A 21,515-nucleotide genomic window follows, 5' to 3' on the forward strand; every position below is an offset into this window, starting at 1 on the left:
TTTTGACCATCACCCCAAGCCCCCACCTTGAAACCATGTTTTGAAGTTTCACTGGGATCTCACCTATATTGTAACTTGGCCCAGGGCCTGGCAAGTCGTAGGCTCTCAATTAATAGATGCTTAATTCTTGGGAGCAGGACAGTGGGAAGGAAGGGCCTGCATCCCTGCTTTTGGCGGCTGCGCGATCCGCTTCCTCAAACCCTTGCCTTCCTTTCCTGCTCCCTCCAAAGTTCTCTCCTTAAATGAACTCGATTGCCTTGTTCATCATCTGATAAGAAAGGGCAGGATTTCACACTTTCACGCTCTTCCTGTGATTAGTAGTAGCTTGGGTTGGACCCTTAGCTGGAAAAGCACCCCAGGACTGTGTGTCCGTTAGCTCGCTGCGTTGTCAAAGCACCCCTCTGAGCGAGCGAGAAAACAGACACTCGAGCAGCTTAGAGAGGTAGGTGCCCCGGGAGGCACTGACCCATCGAAGGCCCTGTCATCCTGCCTCCTGCCTTCACACCGGGCTGCCTCCTCCGGGTCCCTGGCCCCCAAGAAACCAGATTTTCTGCAGCCTGGTGGGATGCTTCCCCCGGCCGGGCTGTCTGCTGGCAGCCACAGCACCGTCAGTGGCCAAGGAACACCATCTTGAAGCTGTGGGCCTCACTTCCTGCTTTCCCATGAAAATAATACCACTCCGACACCACATTCTAGATCGAGACAGTACTTAGCACGTTGCAAAGGGAAAGCGATAAGCCTACCTCATGGGTGTTGGGTTTTTTTTTTTTTTTTTTTTTTTTTTTTAACGTGTAACAGTTTACACAGTGCCTTCAGGCGTCCCCTCACCACATGGATTGGGCATGCCCAGGCTGGGATGATACGGAAGGGAAACTCACTCGCCCTATCTCGGGCGAAAAGCGGGTTTGGCGATAATAGGCCCCGGGGGGATGTCAGGGAAAAGACTGCGGGAGGTAAAGAGAGGCACAAACACCTCCCACCCCGTCAGACACCTCTGTGTCTCTCTCTCCTCCATCTGCTGATTCCCTTCCAGAGTCTTAAATCCGATTGCAGAATGAATTGCTCCCCTTTTCTGCTGGGAGCCTGGCCGATGACGCCCCTCTCTGGCCTGCCCCGCTTGACAAGGCTGTTTGATCCCTTACCTCTCTCTGTCTTGGTGGCCCACCAACTGTCCTGTCCCCCGTCCTCCCCCAACAGGTAAAACTCCGGAGGAAGTGCTGAAGAAGTACCTGCAGAAAGTCCGTCACCCCCCGGATGAGGTGAGTGCAGGGGGAGCGGGGCAGGGCTCACCTGCCAGCATTTCTCCTGCTGGGTTTTTCCTCCGGATGCGGTGGGAGCAGCTTTCTGTGTCTTGACCGGTACAGAGCTGGTCAGAGCTGACACGGGGCTCTGAGGTCGGTGGTCTGGAGCTCCAGACACCCCTTGACCCGCTTACCCACCCCGTTTAGCAAAGAGCTACCCTTCCATGAACAGTCTGAATTTAAGACGAACAGTACGGTAAGCTACGGGAACTGAGTTTTAAATGGGCCTGATGTAGATCGGTGGTTCTCAGCCAGTCGGGATTTTGCAAGTCTGGAGGGGAGAGGGAATGCTTGTGGGCACAGGCCGAGGGTGCCAAACACCCACGCGTGCCCAGGACAGCCCGCTCAGCGAAGAATTCTCCAACCCCAAATGCAAATAGCGCCAAGTTTGAGGAATCCTCTTGTAGACCGATTTAAATCGCAGCCCCTCTTGGTACCCTTCACGAACAATTTCTTTGCGAACGTAGAGCTGAAAGGGTCTATCGGCAAGAGTCTGTTTCCTCCCCAAGTCACTGGAGAACACCAGGGAAGGACGGGGCATCATCATTGCCCCGAAGGAGATTAGAGCTTTGTGGGTGAGCCCCAGGAAGCACGGACCGCGACCAGCAATTATTTTAAGAATTGTTCCGTTGCGTAAAGTGAGATAAAGCTACATTTAGGTTCCCAAAGGCACCTCTGTCTCTATCTTGGTTTGTGGGTTTTCTAGAAGAGTAGCAGGGACAACTCGCCTGACCTCTAACCATGCGAAGATCACGGTGGAGATGCTCTGGCTTCCCAGGCCCGGGCGAGAGCTGACGGCCTCTCTGCTCTGTTCCCTCCCACCCCCAGGACTGCACCATCTGCATGGAGCGCCTCACGGCCCCCTCGGGCTACAAGGGCCTGCAGCCAACAGTCAAGCCCGACCTGGTGGGCAAGCTGTCCCGATGCGGCCACGTCTACCACATCTACTGTCTGGTCGCCATGTACAACAACGGCAACAAGGTTAGCGCCGGCCGGGGGAGGGGGTGGCGCCTGCCACCTGTGTGCGGGGCCCTATGGGGGTTGCGCCCCGGTGATCTGGGTCGCCTTGGCTGTTCTTAGCAGGATCAGGCCTCCATGAAAATTATAACCTGTCTTAGCCAACTGCCCCCAGTCTCTACACTGGGTATGACGGTCTGAGAGGTGTGGACTTCCAGTCCCTGAAGGTTCTTAGGGTGGGATGTCCATGAGAATGGGCCCATGGTGGTGCTCATTGCTACCAGTGTAAATGGATTTCCCAGATTGCCCATCCTTCTCCAGGGCTAGAGATTTTCAGCTACGATTCATTTTCTTTGGACAATTTCAAAACACCCTCGATCACCCTTTCAGAGGCATTAGGGACGGTTGTCAAAGCGTTCCTGGTCGGCCCTTCGAAGCCTCTGGTTGGAGGAAGGGAAGGCTGTTTGTGATGCTCTCTTGTCCATTATTGATGGTGGAGTGGTACCCTCCTTGAAGCTGGTTCCCAGGAATCTAGAAGTCTCCTCACGCTGTCCGAGCTTTCTCGAAGCCACTGACTTTTCTCATGGTCTTCGCTGTGCCTGGAATAACCATCACTCTCCTATCTCCATGAATTCAAATCCTACTTGCTTCTCCAGACCGGCTTGGATTGCATCAGAGTCTGAGATTTCCCTGATATCCTCAGCTGCTTACTCATTCCCCACGCCCCCCCCCCCAAAAAAAGTCTGGCTTTCGGAGGCTGCTCTGGACTTCTCCTGCTGTGGGAAAAAGTAGAGGCAAGAGAGGCTGGAACCCTGGCTTAGCAACTGAATGACTTTGGGCAAGATTTTCAGTCTCTCTGAGATTTCATTTTGCATCTGGAAATGGAGATAAAACAATACCTACTTTACAGGGTATTATTACCATTATTATTCAGTGTGATATCTCCTTGATATGAGAGCTGTAATTTTTCCACTTCATCTTTATATAGCCCTGTGATTTAAGTTCCCATAGCGCCGACCTTGGGATCTTTCTCTGTCTCAGAGAGCTCACGCTCAGTCACTGATGGCGAAACCTGTCCGGATCTGGTGCTCACTTTCCTGACCCTAGGTTAAAGGGTTTCATTGGGACTTTGCATTTTAAGAGGTTATTTTGGATTTAAAGGGGTTTTTAGCACATTCATTCCCTTTCTGGTGTCTGTTTTCAAGAATAATCTAGCACCTTTTGGCATTTATTTCCATAGTGCTTTAGAAATATGTCTCAAGACACTAGCCTTCCTTCTTTTTGCACTAATACTTTGAAGCGTGCATTTTAAATTTTCTTTGCACAGAAGACGGAACAAAAGGGCCCGGAGAGAAACGAACTGGAGTGATTCACCCCCACCCAAGGTCATGAAGCAAGTTAAGGCCAGAGCAGAGAGCGGGACCCTGGGCTCTTGACCCCAAGCCTTGGGTTTCCTTCCATCGATCACATGAAGGAACCTTCTCCATTGCCCTGAATACGAGTTATTCTTTTAAATTCGTAGAGCTTCCGTTGAAAAGTCCCCACATAGCTCCATAAAGGATCTCTGTTGTCCTGAGGTGGTGTGGATGTCCTGGAGAGCTTCCGTCCCCGCTGTGCGACAGTCCCTTCTTCACACATTGCTCCCTGCTCACATCTTCCTTCTCACCCACTTTCTTCAGGAAAGCCTGGGAACAAGGCTTCTCCCACCCACACAGGCCACGCCTCGCTGCCCCCCCGCCCCCCGGCTGTGAAGCCAGGGCCCCCTATATCTCTGCATCCAGAGTCTGGCCCTGCCCCCCAACACAGCCAGTGAGGGGCCTATCCTTCAACTGTGCTGTGCCTCAGTCTTCCTATCTGTCAAAGGGGCTCATTTTTAAGGCTAATAATAATAATAAAGCTAATATTCCTTTTCAGCCTCTATCAGGTGAGGCCTAAATGAAACAGGGTGTAAACTCTGTCGTAAGGTTTAAAATGCTGTAACTAATGACCCAATCCCTCCTTCACGGCGTGTGTAGACCTTGTCCTCCCTCCTTCAAAGCCAATTCACAGCTCTTCTTCAGGGACCATTTTCTTAAAAGTCAGCTTCATCTACTCCCGCACATGGCACCCACTCTCTCTTTCCAGAGCAGTGGTTTGCAAACCTGTACAAGCATTAGACTGGCCACAGAGATCATAAAAGCATGAATAACATTTAGATACACCACGTCATGGTGTATAACACTTCCTGTGGGTTATCTAATTTAATCCTTCCAACAACCCGGTGAGACAGATACTATTATTTTCCTTGTTCTGTAAAAAAACAAAAACAAAAAACACAAGGCCCAGAGAAGTTAATTAATTTGCCCAAGGTCACACAGCAGGTGGATGGCAGAGCTGAGAATGAAGTCCAGGCAGTTTGACTTCAGAGTTCGTACTCTTAACCGCTATGTTCTGTAGCCAACCCCCCACCCCCGACCAATCCAACTGGGTGTCCTGGGGAGCGATCCAGGCATCTTTATTTCTAGCAAGCTCCTCAGGGCTTGTGATGCTTGGCAGTTCAGCAGTGGGGGCTCCCTCGTGCTTTGTTGTCTGTCCCACTCATTAGTACTTAGCAGTTAAATAACGAATGTACCCTGCCCGTGGGAGCTGGTCTCCCTTTCAAGGGTGGGGTCCCTCGTACACGTCCCTTAGTAGGGAGCTGAGTTGTGGAATGTACTTATTTGGGTGCATTTTGTTCCCCTGGCCCTTTATCTTTGTTTCCTTCCAGCGCTGGGTGGGGAGGTTGTTACCAAAACTGATTCCCCATCTGGCTGTTCCTGCCTTGTCCCCTCAGGATGGCAGTCTGCAGTGTCCAACCTGTAAGACCATTTATGGAGTGAAGACGGGTACCCAGCCCCCGGGGAAGATGGAGTACCACCTCATCCCCCACTCCCTGCCCGGCCACCCCGACTGCAAAACCATCCGGATTGTCTACAGCATCCCTCCCGGCATTCAGGTGAGCCCACGCTCCGCCATGGCTGTATAGTGTTTTAAGTGTCCATGTTTGCAGGTAATATGTGTGTCTTCCTCTGTGCAGGCGGCTGGAACAAAAGACCATAGATCGGGTGGCTTTTAAACAACAGGAATTTATTTCTCACGTTCTGGAGGCTGGGAAGTCCAAGGTCAGGGTGCTGGCAGATTCCCTGTCTGGTAAGGGCCTGCCTCCTAGTTCATAGATGTCTTTCCCCCTCTAGCGGGTTGAGGAAGACAGCACACAGGTCCACAAGCAAGATACTTCCAACTCGTACAAGTCACATGGAAGAAATAAAATAGGGGCGTGTGATAGTCTGTGAAAGAATTGAATAATAAACCTGGTTCTTCCCTGAGGGGCTTACCAGCCAGTCTGGGAAGATAAGTACACAGCACTGAAGTATAGGGCAGAACGTGGTGTGCACCAGGGGTCACTGCCGCGGGAGGCCGCACAGGGTCTCCAAGTCTGACGGGCCTGGGTTCTGACTGCTGGCTGACTCCCTATTGGCCGGTACCTTGGGCGACCACTTGACCTTTCTGAGCTTGGTGTCCTTATCTGCACAGCGGGAGCCTCCCGCGCAGGGTCTGTGAGGCTAGGAGTAGCGTTGCACGTGCACGTTTGGTATCGGGCCCAGGGCTCCGGCGCTCAGGGCCTGGTCCCTGGCGTTCTCTGAGTGTGCTGCTTGTCAGGGTGAGGAAGAGGGCTTATGTCCGTCTGTCTGGGAGGGCTGGAGGAGACTACCCGCTGCAGGGCACTGACGTGAGAGCCGTGAGAGCCACGAAGTCGCGGAGAATGTTTGTAGCAGAAGGACACAACGGAGTCGTAGCGGACAGGTGTTGAAGGCCCACGAGGACGAGTCTAATGTGGGGCTTACGACTTGCAAAGGTGGGGGATGGGAGGAGGGCGCATGAAGGATGGAGAAGACTAGACAGTGAAGGAGGACTGTGGCCAGGCCATGGAAGGACATGCGGGGGGCTGCAACTTCGCCTGCCAGGCTGTGGGGAGCCCTGCGAGGCTCCTGGCGGGACTGGCAGTAGGGAAAGTTGTGTCGTGGGGAATGCGCTTCAGGAAGGCCAGCCCGGCAGAAGAATGAGGGATGATGACCTGATGGGCCAGTTAGAGACCGCTCCGGTCACGGGGCCTGAACACGGGAGGCGCTGGGGACAAGGGAGAGCGAGATATGGGTGGGTGCGGGGGCCGCCGAGACTTCCGGAATGGTGGGAGGCAGCCAGTTGGGATGGAGGGGACATGACTGATGACATGGGAGTCGGGAGAAACAGCCGAGGCCGTGGCGGCGAGTGGAAGAGACCGCAGTGGGCGAAGTCGGGCGGGGCAATTTCGCGGGAGGCTCTTTTCCCAGGCTCCGGGATTGGAGATCGGAGGGGGCACTAGGCGGTCGAGGGGCTCCTCCAGGAAAACCCAAGCGTGTGTCAAGGGAAATGCATCTCTCTGGGGTCAGGACAGCCGCTCCGTAGACCCATCCCTGAGAGTCCGCAGCAGGACACCCAGGGCCAAATCTGTCCCTGTCCCCAGAGACTCCCCAAGTCCCCAAGGGCTTGGGCTTCCATGAGGAGTCGAGAAGTTGAAGCTCCGCCTTCACTTCAGAGGAGGGTTCCCTGGGCGAGAAACTCGATGCGGGGGAGGTAGTCGTGACTGCTGTGCTTAGCGACAGCCGGGAGCACGCAGCCCGGCTGGGTCGGTGCCAGGCGGCCGTCCGTGCTGGCCGCACCCCGGGCACGTCCCAGGCGGGCGAGGCGCAGGCAGGGCCGTGGTGGGAATGGGCCCTTCCGCCGGGCAGCCTGGACGGCAAACAGCCGTGGCCGTGAGCGCCTTGTAAATGTGGACTGATGTCGCATGAATACGAAATTCGGAGCTGTGGGCCCCGCATTTCCGAGCATCTCCAGGAAGACGGGGTTGCCTCTCGGCCCCAGGCACCTCTCCCTTCTCCAGGAGTGCCCTTAAACGCTGTTCAGTTTGCCACAGTATAGATGACCTTCAACCACGCTATTAAAATGTTTATATCACAGGATTTTAACATCAGTTTGGAACCACCATCCACTGTAAGACAAAACAAAACGAAAAAAAACAACAAAACCCCCAAAAGTCTGTGTTTTCTTGCAATTTTGTCATTCATGCATTCATTCGCTCGTTCACTCATTGTTTTCAGCCAGAACTCGTTCACCATTTGTGTGAGAGCTTGTGCCGGGAGCCGCATGGGTTTACCAGTATTATATTGGTGTCATCTAGAAGGGACTTTCAAGGGGCTCCACAGACCCACAGGGGTCAGAGATGCTCAGAAATTACAGGCAGACTTTTGTATGTGGGCAGGAACGGGTTGGGGGAAATCTGTGCGGTGGTAATGGGAGAAAACCCCGCCTTTTTCCTGAGCTGCTCAGGGGGCCTGTGGACTCATGCTGGACCCCGATTAGGACGCCTGGTTTCTGGCTGATTTCTGCTTCGGTTTCTTTCCCACCCTGCGGCCCGAGACTGCTTGCCTAATTGGGGTTTTGGTGCACCCCACATTCACCGCAGCATTACTCACAATGGCCAAGACAGGGAAGCAACCTCACTGTCCCTCAGTGGGTGAGTGGATTAAGAAGGTGATCGCACGGCCCCTGGCCCAGAGGCACTTCTGTGATTCTGAGTCAGTTGGAGGTAAACAGGTCAGTGCGCCCCAGGAAACCTGGACTTGAGTTTTGGCAAAGCTGTTGGAGAAGCCCTGTAACCTCTCTAGGGGGCAGGTTTTCCTCTTTTGTAAAACAAAAGACCCGGCATAGCTGATGGAGCTTTTCTAGGCACCGGGGCCAAGTGCACTTAACATTCACATTCTCCCTATTTAACGGATGGGGAACCCACGCCCCGGGAGAGGGCTCCAGCCAACACCCCTGGGAGGCGACAGCTCTGGGTCCAAACCCAGGTCTAATGACTCCACGGGGCATGCGTGAAACCGCTACTGTCACGGCTTGGGGATCTGTTCTCTGTCTAGACACTACGACCCTTAGTATTGTCATCATTGTTTGAATTCGTCACGGTCTGCACCGCTTCATTAAAAATTTTTTGAAAACTCCCCTTTGCTGTCTTTCTTTCTGTTTTCAGGGGCCAGAACACCCGAATCCTGGGAAGAGTTTCAGCGCCCGTGGCTTCCCACGACACTGTTACCTTCCAGACAGCGAGAAGGGGAGAAAAGTAAGAGCGGGAGTCTGGGTGGGGCGGGGGAGGACTGACTTCTCTGACAGGGCCCCAAGTTTTGCTTCCTGCCATGCACAATCTAAAAAGAGCGGGGCCTCTTTTTACTCTTAGACGCACATGGTACCCAAGGTCGTATCTGAGTCAGCCGTAGGTAAGGGTGCATAGGGTTAGAATTTGTTTCGCTTGCGGGGAGGTGGGGACAGGGCTGTGTCCTCTCCTGGATAGTACCGGCAAGAATTCACCCATTTTAGGACCCTTTCTCTCAGGCTTTGCTGCTTAGCAGCTGGTCCAGGGACCAGCACCGGGGGCCACACCTACAAGCTTGGTAGAAATGCAGAAGCTTAGAACCAGTTCATTTTAACAAGATGCCAGGTGATCTGACAGCACGTTAAAGCTTCGGAGGCACTGCTCTGGGGCAGGGTTCTTAATTTGGGGGAGATTCCTTTTTTATAATGTGCTTTTCTACTCTCTGCCTGTCCCAAAAAGGCAAATGGAAAAATCACTGGGTTCCTGGATTCCCAGTGATTCGTGGTCAGGCTTCGGTGGTTCTGTAAATTGTAAAGTTAGAATAAAGTTTTTATGTTCGTTTTTCTGTGGCGAAGGCCAGAAAATCATTGGATTTTCAAAACTTTCCCTCATCTCAAAAAGGATAAGAACCATTGGTCTAGGGGGGTGTTGTGCCCCTTCTGGTGGGGTACTAGGGGGCAATGCCGGACAAGAGGTGGATTTTATTTTATTTTTTAAGATTTTATTTTATTTATTTGAGACAGAGAGAGAGAGTGAGGGAGATCATGAGCAGGGGGAGGGGGAGGGGCAGAAGCAGAGGGAGAAGCAGACTCCGTGCCAAGCAGGGAGCCTGATGTGGGACTCGATCCCAGGACCCTGAAATCACGACCCTAGCCGAAGGCAGATGCTTCACTGACTGAGCCACCTAGGTGCCCCAAGAGGTGTGTTTTAGCTAGCTTTCCCCAGGTCATGCTGTGTAACAAGCAACCTCAGTCTCGGAGGCCGACTCCTACACATGTTTATTTCTCATGCACTTTGCATGCCGGTGGCTGTGGCTTGTCTGCTGCTGTCAGTCAGTTCACTCTGCTCCGTGTGGTTCCATGTCCTGGAATCCAGGATGAAGGAGCAGCCCTTCTGTGACCTATGCCCTTCCCAGGGAACGGGGCCGAGGACCAAGAGAGAGCCCATGTGGGATGGTACAGTCCTCCTAGGGTTGCTCCTCGAAGCTTGAGCTCCTACGCACGTTTCCCCGAGCCCAGCAGGTCATGGGCACTCTACGAACCATGGGGTCATGAACTGCCTACAAGTGGACCCCTGGGTCCCATGGCAAAGGGTAAGGCTACGTTCTCCTCTTATGGAGGAGGAAGCAGATCGTTTGGAACAATGGGAAAATTAACCATGTTGTGAAGATGTGCCCAGTGCAGGGTCCTCAGATGAGGAGTTTGGATTAGTCCTGAATAGACACGTCTGTACCTGAGCCCAGACCGACAGTCCCAGCTGGGGCTAAACATGTCCACTGTGAAGTCCTACTGCTAAACTCTTGCCAAGAGCTGCCCCTTTTCCAGGCCTCCTTCCCCTTGTTAATGACATACCCGGGATCCCTGGGACCCAGGTTGGACATGTTAGTGGACTCTTGCTCTGAACGACTGCGCCACTCGGGGCATTTCCCTGTGAACTGCCCGCTAAACCCGTTTGACTCCTTTTCTAATCCTGCCACTGCCAACCTAGTAAATACTTTCATCTTTCACCTGCCACCGGGTTAAGTACCCTTTTTTTAAAGTAGGCTCCGTGCCCAGCGTGGAGCCCAGCGCAGGGCTTGAACTCACAATCCTGAGGTCAAGACCTGAGCCGAGATCAAGGGTCGGATGCTTAACAGACTGAGTCACCCAGGTGGCCCCCACCCCAGGTTAGGTATCCCAAAGCACGGTTTCTAGCATCAAGCTTTTTTGTTGAAAAGAAATAAAGTAGAAAAAAACCAAAATTATTGGTACCTTTCCCTTCCTTCTTTACAATGTCATATCTTCTCAGCTTGGCATATGGGACCTACGACAGTGTGGGTCTCAACCTTCCCCGCATACTAATTCCTCACCTTTATCCTTCATCTGCCTGCTGCTCCGGGGTCCTAACCTTGGGCTCTTGCACAGCAAGGTGATAAGAGCCATGCGTTTTGGAGCCAGATGTGGCCTTGGTTCTAGTTTTGCAGTTTACCAGATGTGCGGACTGGCATGAAGATTAACATGCTGAAGTCTTAGTTTCCGGATCTATAAAAGAGTGGTGATAATTTCTATCTGCATGGACAGGACGTGGTAAAAATTAAATGAAAGTAGCATTTGTACAATGCCCAGCGTGGTGACAGCTCTTGTTGCAATTACACACGCTTTGGCTTGTATTTACTTGCTGTGTCTCCATGTCCTTTTCTACTGATATACAGTTAACCCTTTAACAACTCAGGGGTCAGGGGCGCTGATCCCCATCCTCCTGAAGTTGATATCCACACATAACTTTTTAAAAATATATTTATTTGAGAGAGAGAGTGGGGGGAGGGGCCGAGGGAAAGAATCCTCAAGCAGACTCCCCGCTGAGCAGGGAGCCCCACGCAGGGCTCCATCCCAAGACCCTGAGATCATGACCTGAGCTGAAATCGAGTTGGACACATAACTGACTGAGCCACCCAGGTGCCCCTCCACATAAAATTTTTGACTTCCCCAAAACTTAACCACTAATAGCTTACCGTTGACCAGGCATCTTGCCGATAACATAGGCAATTGACATGTTATTTTGTAGGTTATGGTTATGAAATACTGTATTCTTATAATAAAGTAAGCAAGACAACAGAAAATGTTATTAAGAAAATTGCAAGTACTGTAACTGTACAAGTTTTTATAGGACTGTAAAAAAAAAGACCATATGTCAGTGGGCCTGTGCAGTTCAAGCCCGTGTCGCTCAAGGGTCAACTGTATTCACGCCCTCCCCTCCCTCCGACATGCAGTTCGGAAGCATCTTCCTGCATGACATCTACACGGCTCCGCGTCTGAGAGTCAGCAGAGTAGTGATTCACACCATGGAGGGTGAAGTCGGGCGGTCCTAAGGTCAAGGTCAAGGTCCCCCTCTGCACTTACTGGGCTCAAGACCGGGGCAAATCTTATTCTGCTGAGCTTCATCATCTGCAGAAAGGGGGTGCATGAGAATACCTGTCCTATCTGATTGTTGTAACTACCCCATGACCCAGTGCTTGCGACTTGTAAGAGAACACTCAGGGGAAGGTCGATCACATTTCTAATATGCTAATATATCGTTATTGCTATGACTGTCATAACTCCGCACCTCCAGCCCGTACCATGTTGATGGTAGATCTTTTTTTTTTTAAGATTTATTAATGCTTATTTTTTAGAGAGAGAGGGAGAGAAGTAGACTCCCCGCTGAGCATGGGGCCCGTCTCAGGGCTCGATCTCACGACCCCGAGATCAGGAGAGGAGCCGAAATCAAGGGTCGGATGCTCAACCGACTGAGTCACCCAGGTGCCCCGTGGTCGTTCTTTTTTGAATCCAGGGCATGTTCACTGGGTGCTTTCTTCATGCTGGATAGGGCGTTAGGCAGTTGTCTTACTCAACAATGATTTTTTTTAAGTTTAGCTGAATTAGAACATTCTGCAAGCCCTGACACCTCTCTGGGCCTCACCTATAACATAGAGACGGTGATAGCCCCTGCCAGCTCTGCCTCCAAGTGTGAGGTCTGCCTCCAGGACAGATGTGAAATAGCAAATAGACGTGACCAGGCAGACGGCACAACACTTGAGCCACGGCACCGGAGAACAACGGCACGTCTTCAGCTGTGTGCGCGCTAATGCCACACTCGGGGGATGCTGGTAGGAGAGGGCAGAGCCTCAGAAGGTCTCGGATCGTAGTGCCTTGAATTCCTAGGTCCTGTCTTTAGCCGTGACGTCGGTAGCTCACATTTCTCGAGTAGCGTGTGCCAGTCTCTACGACGAAAGCGCCGGTAGCGTTTAGCACATGACAGCACTGCCATTTTGTAGGTAAGGAAGGTGATGTAATTTGTCCACGTTCGCACAGTTCTTTGGTAACAGAACCAAGACTTCACTTGCGGCTCCCTGGCTCCACACCCAGACTCCTTCTATTCCCTGTGCTGCTTGGGTTATCGTGGTGCAAGAAGAGGCGGACCCTCGGGAAGACTCTACCGCCCAAGGCATCGTCTTTGACCAACACTAAATGTCTGCCTTTGGTCTCCTGTCTTGACTCGCTTAGGTGCTGAAGCTGCTGCTTGTGGCCTGGGACCGCCGCCTCATCTTTGCCATCGGGACCTCCAGCACCACGGGCGAGTCAGATACCGTCATCTGGAACGAGGTCCACCACAAGACAGAGTTCGGCTCTAATCTCACAGGTCACGGCTACCCAGATGCCAATTACCTGGATAATGTGCTGGCTGAACTGGCTGCCCAGGGCATTTCTGAGGACAGCACTGCCCAGGAGAAGGACTGAGCTGGGGAGCGGGGGTGGGGGGGTGTCTTTGGGTCAGGAGGGGCCATGGGGACCACAGGGCAGGAAGCGGGAGAGCCAAGGTGGAAGTTGGTGCCATGCCCTCCCAACGCCCTCATCTCCCCTTCTGTCCTGTGCCCATCCCCCATCCCTCCTGGCCACAGGGGGAAGCGAGATTGAGTAAGGTGACGTCATCCATAAACCACATCCACCACAACGGGGACACGGGATGAGGGCCATCCTTGGTCTGTTCCCATGGAGTTTTCGGTGCTGGGTAGGCAAGAACCCCCCCGCCCCCTAAGTAGGGGGCACAGTCAGCACACTTAGGGTACGGACAGTGCATGGGCACTCTATACCCTGGCCTTGTGAAGCCTGAGGTTCTGTACCTCAGCTGGCTTCTTGCTGCTTCCACTCTCCTTTGAGAGCGGAGTTTCTGCTTTTCTCTCCTCCTCTGGAGGCGAGGAGCTCTCACTGTGCAAGATTGGGGGGCAAAGGGGTGAACCGCTAAACTGCTGTGACATCAGAAATTGATGCCTCGGTGTACAGCGAGGAAGCACTTCTTGCCAAGAGGGTCGGGGAGGCAAAGGCTTCTGGGAGTACATTCAGCTCTCATCAGAGCCTTGGCTTCTCTGGGCCCTCCCTCCTCACATTTTTGACCTGTCCAAAGAGGCATCTGGTTCTCTCGTGCGGATGGATGGACTCTGGGATTCCTCTCTGGGGTGGCATCCCATGATGTTTCCAGCCCCTCTCTGATCAGACCAGAGTCTGCATCCCACTTAGCATGTGAACTGTCCTCAGGGAGAGGAGCCCATAGCCTTCTTCCCAACTCATCCCAGACCAGCTCAAAGATTCCACGAGTTTCATCACGTCACTGTGAGTAGAGCCCCCGCTGGGCTCTGTGCCATCTGTGTGTGCATATATATGTGTGCGTGCGTGTGTGCACCACTGGGCCAGGTTGGGGGACAGTCCCATCCTGTTCTCCCATTCTGTTTTGCAAACTGTCAAACCCCATTTCTGATGGGGATCAAACAATCAGGCTGTGGTTCCTTAACTTGTCTCACTTTTAGCCAACCCATCCCTAGTCAACTTGGACCCAGGTGGTAAGGACCATGCATCTTGCCAGATGCCCCAGGGAACTGTGCTTGGGAGCTGTGTAAGGTGAGGGCTGGACTGACCCCTTTTTATATCTCTTCCAAGATCGGATCTAACCAGTTAGTCCAGTCTTGTTTCTATGAGGGCTTTGATCTGCTCCATGCACATTTGCCAATCAGAGCCCAGAGGTTTTGCTGGGCCCCTCGTCGATTACAGATGGACCTAGAGCGTGGAGGGAGACTTTTTAGCTCATTCCTAACAGGGTTGGGACCACATCATGGTCCAGTCCCGCCTGCATTTGGGTTATGTCCCAAGACTGTCTCCTCTCCAGCATTCCTCTTGCTTTTTGCTTCCCTTAAGGAATGAACTGGGGGTCAGGGAGGAGAGAAGGGGGATCAAGAAGGGAAACCCAATTCCCCCTTTGAAAGTGGGTTCTTTGAACTATGTGTTTGGGGGAAGTTCCTCTGGATACTAATTTGAATTTATATACCTCATGTTTTGGGGGTTTGACGTATATATATATCCATATATATTTCATAATATTTGGAAAATTTTTGATGCTAGAAAAATTAAAACAAAAGAACCTTCAGAAATGGTACTTAAGTTAGAACCTGAAGCCAGGTTTTCCTGCGAACTGGCTCTGGAGCTGCTGGCTGTTCGCCTGCAGCCATTTTGATGTTGGTGTGGCCAGTGGGTTCACCTGAGTGTCACCCAGTTCCTCGGGACATGCTGGTGCTGAGCCTTTCCTCATTCTCCGAATGGCTATCAGGATGCTAACTGGCTCCGGCAGAGGGAGCTCTGATAGGAGGACTCGTGCCTGACACCTTAGGTCCAGTTTCTCCCATCATCCAGCGGCCATCTTATCTCACCAGGGGACCAGGACGTGGGGCCTGAATTCACTGCACCACAGGGCACAGTTTCCTGCCAGTCGGGAGGAAGCATCTGAACTCAGTACAAGGGACATCGCTGCCATGTTTAACATCACACTCTGTGCCCTTTGCCAGGCTGCCGTGTACCAGAGATCATTGAAGAGCCTCACTGTAGACCTAGTACCATCTCCACTTTCGGCCGGAGACCCGGGTCAAGTGTCTTCTGAGCTTCTCACCCATGGGGATGAGGAAACAGATGGAGGGTCAGTGGGTGGAAACACACAGCTGTGGAGTAGGCGGGGAGAGGAAGAAAATACAGTCTGACAAATGGCTGTGGGCAGGGGGGAGAGGCTGGTTTCCCTGCAGCAGGGAGAAGAAGGGATGGGTGGGGAAAGGGACAGCTGAGCAAAGAAGGGAGAGGACTCGGAATGGAGCGGGCAGGCGGCGTGCCGGGGCAATACCACTTTGAGAGCAGGTCTTCATACCTTCAAGACTTCCCCCGTAGGAGGCTGACTATGTCTGCGCCCCGGTTCTCTTCCTCCTGGAGGACGCTCCGTAGGCATGACCTCATCCTCATGCTGCTCTTCTTGGGGGCTTTCTAGGCAGAAGGGATCTTGAATCTCCTTTTTAACACTGTGCCAGGCAAGGCATGGTGGGGGGTGTGTCCCTTTGTGCCAGCCTGGAAAGGCACAGTCTCAGGCTCAGCGAGAACCCTGCCAGCCGGGGTCCTGAGCACCCACCCCTCCCGCACAGGATGTTTTCCCACCACTGCCGATCCCGCTGTGTCTCCTGGCCCGCGACGGGAATCCCAGGCCTTTCCTTTCAGGCACCAGCAGCCTACCTTCTCCCTTCCTGAGTCTCCAGGGATGACAAATGGGATTGCAGACACTCTGTCAGAGGCCCATCCCTTCAAGGTTACTTGTGTATATGTGGTTGTGCGTGCCTTTGTGTTTCATACCCTTTCCCCCAGCTTTTTTGTAAAACTTGGGACTTTCTGTGGTTTTACACTTGGTCAAAAGTACTCGTCCTGGTATAGCACTGTCGTGTGCATGAGAGGGTAGGGGGCAGGCCCCGTGTGGTACAAGAAAGGGCCCTGTCCCCTTTTCTGGTCTGTGGTCGCTGGCAGTTGAGCGGGGGGGTTTTCTGGGAGAGGGAAGGTGAATGTCCTAATGTAAATCTTTGGCGTGTTTTGAAGTCCGTGGTGTAGCTCTGTGAGACGACATCGCCACCTGGTGGTCATGAGGTGTATGTGCAGAACAATAAATGGCAAGTGAACAACCACGAATTGCTGTTAACCTTCTGCTTTTTGCAGATGGGGCACCTAAATACGAGACATTTGGGGCACCTCCCTGGGTCTGTAAGCAACCACAAGCCCCGAATGGGGGTGGGGGAGTCCCTGTTCTCTTTTTCCCCACATCTTCCCCACCCACACATTTGACCAAGCGACCTGGCTTGACTTCTTGTTCCTCTCAAGAAACAGACCGCACGACAGGGGAAATACAAGTGGATCTGTGCGGAAAAGACCGCCTTAAAAAACAGGAACGCTGGCTTCTTACAGCTCCCTCCACCTGACCACAATGTAGTGCATGTTGCAGTAGTTTACAGGCTGTTCTTTCTCAAAGAAATGTTTAGTATTAATCATCCCGATGCTAACACAAACACAACCTGGAAATGCAAAGCAGCACTGAACAGCCAGACGTGTCTCTATTCCGGAGAGTCTAGAGAGTGTTGTTTTCGCGGAAAGTGGGGTTCGTCTTTCCACAGAGCCCAGCCTGCGCTCCCGGGTCCCGCTCTGGGTTCTGACTTTGCAAAATGAGGCGCTGGCCGAAAACTGCCACCCCCTGAGTTCTCATTTCCTGTGAATGAGCAGTCGGACAGCGTGTTCCATATGTACACATTTTAATGCATACTTACGCATAATTTTGTTAGAAATGCAAGTCTGTGAAGAGTTTTATTTCAGAGGGCAGTTAGTGCATTAGAAGTCTGAAAGCCGGTAGCCGTCCTTTGCCTCTGACTCAGTCGTCTTCGAGGAGTTCATGGGGAATTTGCAGAAAAGTGGTTACTTCAGCTGAAATTTACCCACAAAACACCCAGAGGTTTAGGCGAATATTTTAATGCTTAAGTGGCAGGGTTCAGAGAAGAGGTTGCAGAAATCAGTGTTGGTGGCTGGGCAGCCGGGAGAGCAGGGCTCACAATCACAGGGAGACGAACGAGTAGCCTCCTTCCCATCTTCCCACAGGCTAGGAGGCTGAAAGCCCCTCAGCAGGACTTACGTAAGCGTTTTAAGCCTAAACTCGTGACTGTGAACGTTAATGAGGTGAGGAAAGATTAGCCTTCATATCCATGAACTCATTCGTGGCATCTGATGTGGTGAAGACATATATTACTATGAAAAATGTAGAGGAGGGGCGCCTGGCTGGCTCAGTCCTTGGAGCCTGTGACGCTTGATCTCAGGGTTTGTGAGTTTACTTAATAAAGAAAAAAAATCCTTTTTTAATGTCATGGAGAAGTAGTAATAGGCTCACTCTAATCATTACAATTTGGTGAGAATGCTATTAAAATTGGGCAAATCTCCCCCGCTCCCCGGCTAAAAAAATAGAAAAAATAAATAAATAAAATTGGGCAAAACCCCAAATGCCGGGAAACACATCATGCGTCCTGCTGGATGCCTGAGGGAGGTCAGCCTGGAACCGAAATAAATGTGTCACAAATGGTGTTGGATGCCTTTTTTGTTTCATTTAAAAACATGGACTTGATCATGTCAGCCCCTTTTCTGCTGGGAAAAAAAAACAAAGTAGGATACATAATTAGTAGTTTTTACTCTGTTTTAGTTTCAGGGAGGAAATAATACTTAGATGTGGGCTTACTTTGACTTCTTGTGTTTTCCCTTGTCTCCTGCCCCTAGAAAAATGCAGACTTCTTGTTGGAATGTGGTGGTAGTGGCGGGGGGGCTGTGTGAGCACGTGTGTTTGGGGTGTGTGTCTGTGTATTTTGGGGGGTGTGTTTGAGGGGCTGCACACGTGTGTGTTTGGGGTGTATACGCATGATGTGAGGACGGGAAGGGAAAGGGCCCCTCACGGACGGAGAAGGGGCAGTGCTCTGGTGACAGACACCGGAAGGCTTGTTCTCCCCTGAACTGCAGCTCCACAAGCCAGGCAGGGGTAAGGGTAACCAGTTTCCCCTGAGCACAAGGATCTTGTCCAGTTCTCATCTTTTTTTTCCCCTCACGCTTTGTCTCCAAACCATCCTTTCTCCCTTGACCTCCTAACAGAAGACTGTAATTTCAAGTATTTTTTTGAGGACTTTATGACACTAGTCTGAAGTCCAAGAGTGGCCTGGTCTGAGCGAGTTTGAGTTGTGGCTGGAAAGCTGGAAAACGCAGACTTAGTAGACACAACGTCTTGCTGTTCAGATGAGCTTGAGAGGACCCCATCCACAGCCCTCAACACTGAACATCAGTGGCCCTCGGGACTTCCCATATCTCCTGGGGGGCTTGTCAGCTTCCAGGAGCATGAAATCCAGAGAGATTTTTAAAAAACAACAGTGGGAGGGTAACACAGACAGAAATTCTTATAGCTCGTGAATTGGAAACAGTGGCCAATCTCAGATTAAATGTATGGTCTCCAAATCCAAAGGTCAACGTGCCCCCCCCCTTTTCTCACATACGCATTCAGGTGAAGATAATCAATGGTGCACACAGAGAAAAAATACCCCCTTCATGTTTTAGCCCCCAGGATGACTTTGGCTTAAAAAGTCACGTGGGTTCTCCTACCCCACCCCAGCCCTGTCCACGCAGCTCCGATCGTTTCGTGGCCAGGAGCCCTAAGGAAGTCACAAAGTTATACCTGCGTTTTCTTGCACCTGCCACACCAGTCCTCAGGAAGGCAGAAGTGGAGAGAGAAGGGATGGAAGGCATGCTTGCAGAGATGAGAGATACGTTTCCCGGGAGAGATCTAGGCCGGACTGTGCTCCCGCTCTTGGTCAGGGGAACCTGCCGTCTCCGCGGTGCCCGCGGCCAAACTCTGCCTCTCGTCCTCCAGGGACTCGTATCCCCTCTTCTTGTACTTCCGGGTGCCGTAGATGGCCAGGGCAATGGCGGCGGCCAGCACAGTGGTGACCCCTACCGTGACCCCAGCTGCCGCCCCTCCCGACAGGCCACTGCCGTCCCCGCGGATGACCCTCATGGCCCTGCGCAGCTCTAAGGGCTCCCCCAGCCTCCACTGGTGGGTCTGGGGGTCTTTAATCCAGGAGCTTGCCGTCTCGCTATTAGTCACTATGACAGTGTTGGTGGCCGCCTGACTCATGAGGGGTGGCTGGGTGTAAGGCGGGAGCCTGGCAGGGGGCAGAGCCCCTCCCGTGAAGAGCCCAGCCTTGACGCAGTAGGACACTTGGCATCCGTCGCTGATGAGGGCTAGGTGTTGGCTGAAGCCCCCGGGGCACTTTTTCAGAGAGGGTGCCCTTAAGTCTTTGGAAACCGAATTTACCAAGGGGTTCCCGACAGCACAGCTGAAGAACCCACCGAAGGGGACGGAAAACCTATACCCCAACTCATAGTCCTGGGAGGCACATACCTTGAGATTTTCAAAAAGTCTCAGTGGAAAATAGCCAGCTGGGCAGGACTGTGCATTTGTCAAAGGGTTTATGCTCTTACCGCTGAAGAGGCCCCCGAAAAGCAGTCCCGAGTTTTCTGGTATTTGGCCACTCGCCGCGCACCAGAAAGCCCTAAATTCAGCCTTGGCCACCCGGAACACGTCCTCGCACACTGTCTTGCAGAAGATGAGGAGCGTGCACTTCCGCCGACACTCCAGGTGGTTGTAGCCCTCTTCGTGGGTCTGCGACAGCAGGTGGACTGGGGAGTAGCCGGAGGGGCAGGAGAAATCCCCTGTGAGCGGATTCTTCTGCTCCAGGTTCTGGCAGAGCTGGGCAGCCTCCGTCCCGGAGAGCTGGGTGCATTCCTGATAGACCCCTCCGAAGGAGAAGTTGGTCATCTTCCCCTCGCAAGAGCCGTCGTCCGTGTTGGCCTGAAAATTGAAGTTGGGCGAATTGACGTCTGTGCAGCCAGGGTAGGTGTTGAACGTGTAATAGTGCCTCACGGCGGCCTCCACCGTCCTCGACAGCTTCTTCACCAAGGGCCCCGGCAGCTCGGGCAGCGTGTCGGGGTTGATGAAGAAATGCAGAGGCAGGCCCGCGCGGTCTACGGCCACCAGGTGGTTGGCGATGCTCTGCTGCCAGGCCTGCAGGGTGATGCCCGGGAAGAAAGGGACCCCTCCGATGCTTCGCACCCTGGAGTTGGTGCGGTTCGAGAGATAGCCCTTGGTGAGGGCGCTCTGCGAGGTGTAGTTTTCCTCAAATTTGTAGTTCACGATGTTCATGAAGGCTATGCCCGCAGCCGCGGTCACGGCAGTGTGGCTGCTCTGGCCGTCCTGCAAGAATGAGGTCCTGATGTGGTCCTCCTGGATGAGAGCAGCGCCCGCGTCCACGCTGGTGATGACGTGGGTGCCGTAGTTGAGGACCAGAAGCTCGGCCAGGTACGTGGCCATCCGCGTCTGGTTGTTCTCCAGGCGGTCAGAGATGTCCATGAGCTCTTTCTTAAACTTCCAGCTTAGCTCTGAAGCCGAGTTGATTTTGACTGTGTAGATCAGGTTTCTTACCTGAACCCGGGTAGTTACCGCTTGGTCTTTCACTTGGAGGGTCTTCATCTTCTGGAAATCAGAGGAGAATTTGCCATTGACCTTGGAGTAGAGGGAAAGCTCCGAGTTGATGGAGAAGGAGGTGCTGCTCTGATAATTCACCCAGGACTCCAGGATTTCAGAGTTCATCTCCAGGTTGCTCTGTTTCTGGGCGATGCTGACGATTTCATCGGGGATGATGTACTGCCCATCCTCCGTGGTCCTGCAGCTCCTGTAAGCCAGGGCCATCACCCGTCCCATGTCCACGTTCCGCAGGTTGTCCCAGCCCCCTCCGGGTAAGACCTCGAGAACAGGTAGTTTTAAGGTATTCTTGCATTTTTGAAATCCGGCCTCACTTGTCTCTCCCAAAGGCTCGTCTGTGTTAGCCCACGCTACCACCGCCCAGAAGAGGAGAGCGCCCCCGAGGCTGTTCATGGCTCAGGCAGCCCGGCCACACGCCGGCCGTTAGCAGCGGCCGTGAGCTCGGCGCAAACTGAACAGATGGGAGAGAAGGCGGCTGCCAAAGCAGATGCTTACAACGGTCCTCCTAAAGCCACCAGTTCCTCTTCAGGCTAAGGTCATTGCAAAATAGGGAAATGAGAGGCAATTGGAATACCAAGGCCCCTTGGGACTTTGCAGACTCATGTTGTCCTGGCTAGGCAAAGACAGCCCTATATCCTTAACCGTTAACTACCCTAACTGCCTCCCCCCGGCCCCAGCCCCGGGCTGGTGACCCTGCAGCGGTGGGCTCTCAGAAAAAGTGCGACCGCATGTCTTAGAGATTTCCGGCTTTGAAAGAAAGCCTTGGTTTCACTTTTTGCTCTGATGTTTCAAATTTTCCTTGACGGCTCTCTCTTGGGACTCCAATAGCGGTTTCCTTTTACTGTAAATGCAGAGGAGAGCGGCACCATCACCGTCGCGGAGGCACCCTGCCTCCACCTTACCTAGGC

At 52.7% G+C, this 21,515-nt stretch overlaps 2 protein-coding genes across 3 annotated transcripts in view; one reads left to right on the plus strand and one right to left on the minus strand.

The window, feature by feature from the left end:
- DTX4 (deltex E3 ubiquitin ligase 4) overlaps window positions 1-16,181 on the plus strand; it is a 34,196-nt gene extending 18,015 nt beyond the window's left edge. For both annotated transcript variants that reach the window (XM_087854898.1, XM_045786751.2), the window contains exons 5-9: window positions 1,198-1,259; window positions 2,130-2,282; window positions 5,071-5,232; window positions 8,344-8,433; window positions 12,705-16,181. In XM_087854898.1, the coding sequence (XP_087711024.1) occupies window positions 1,198-1,259; window positions 2,130-2,282; window positions 5,071-5,232; window positions 8,344-8,433; window positions 12,705-12,938 (701 nt within the window). In that variant the 3' untranslated portion in view covers window positions 12,939-16,181. The remainder of the gene's footprint in view (window positions 1-1,197; window positions 1,260-2,129; window positions 2,283-5,070; window positions 5,233-8,343; window positions 8,434-12,704) is intronic.
- A 597-nt stretch (window positions 16,182-16,778) lies between these two features.
- Window positions 16,779-21,243, minus strand: MPEG1 (macrophage expressed 1). Its single transcript, XM_045786750.2, has one exon. It carries the CDS (start codon window positions 20,998-21,000, stop codon window positions 18,850-18,852), a length of 2,151 nt encoding a protein of 716 aa, XP_045642706.2. The 5' UTR covers window positions 21,001-21,243; the 3' UTR covers window positions 16,779-18,849.
- Window positions 21,244-21,515: the final 272 nt, after the last annotated feature.

This window comes from Ursus americanus, chromosome 24, assembly GCF_024610735.1.
Source record: "Ursus americanus isolate L20-20 chromosome 24, mUrsAme1.1.p, whole genome shotgun sequence".
NCBI classification, from domain to species: domain Eukaryota; kingdom Metazoa; phylum Chordata; class Mammalia; order Carnivora; family Ursidae; genus Ursus; species Ursus americanus.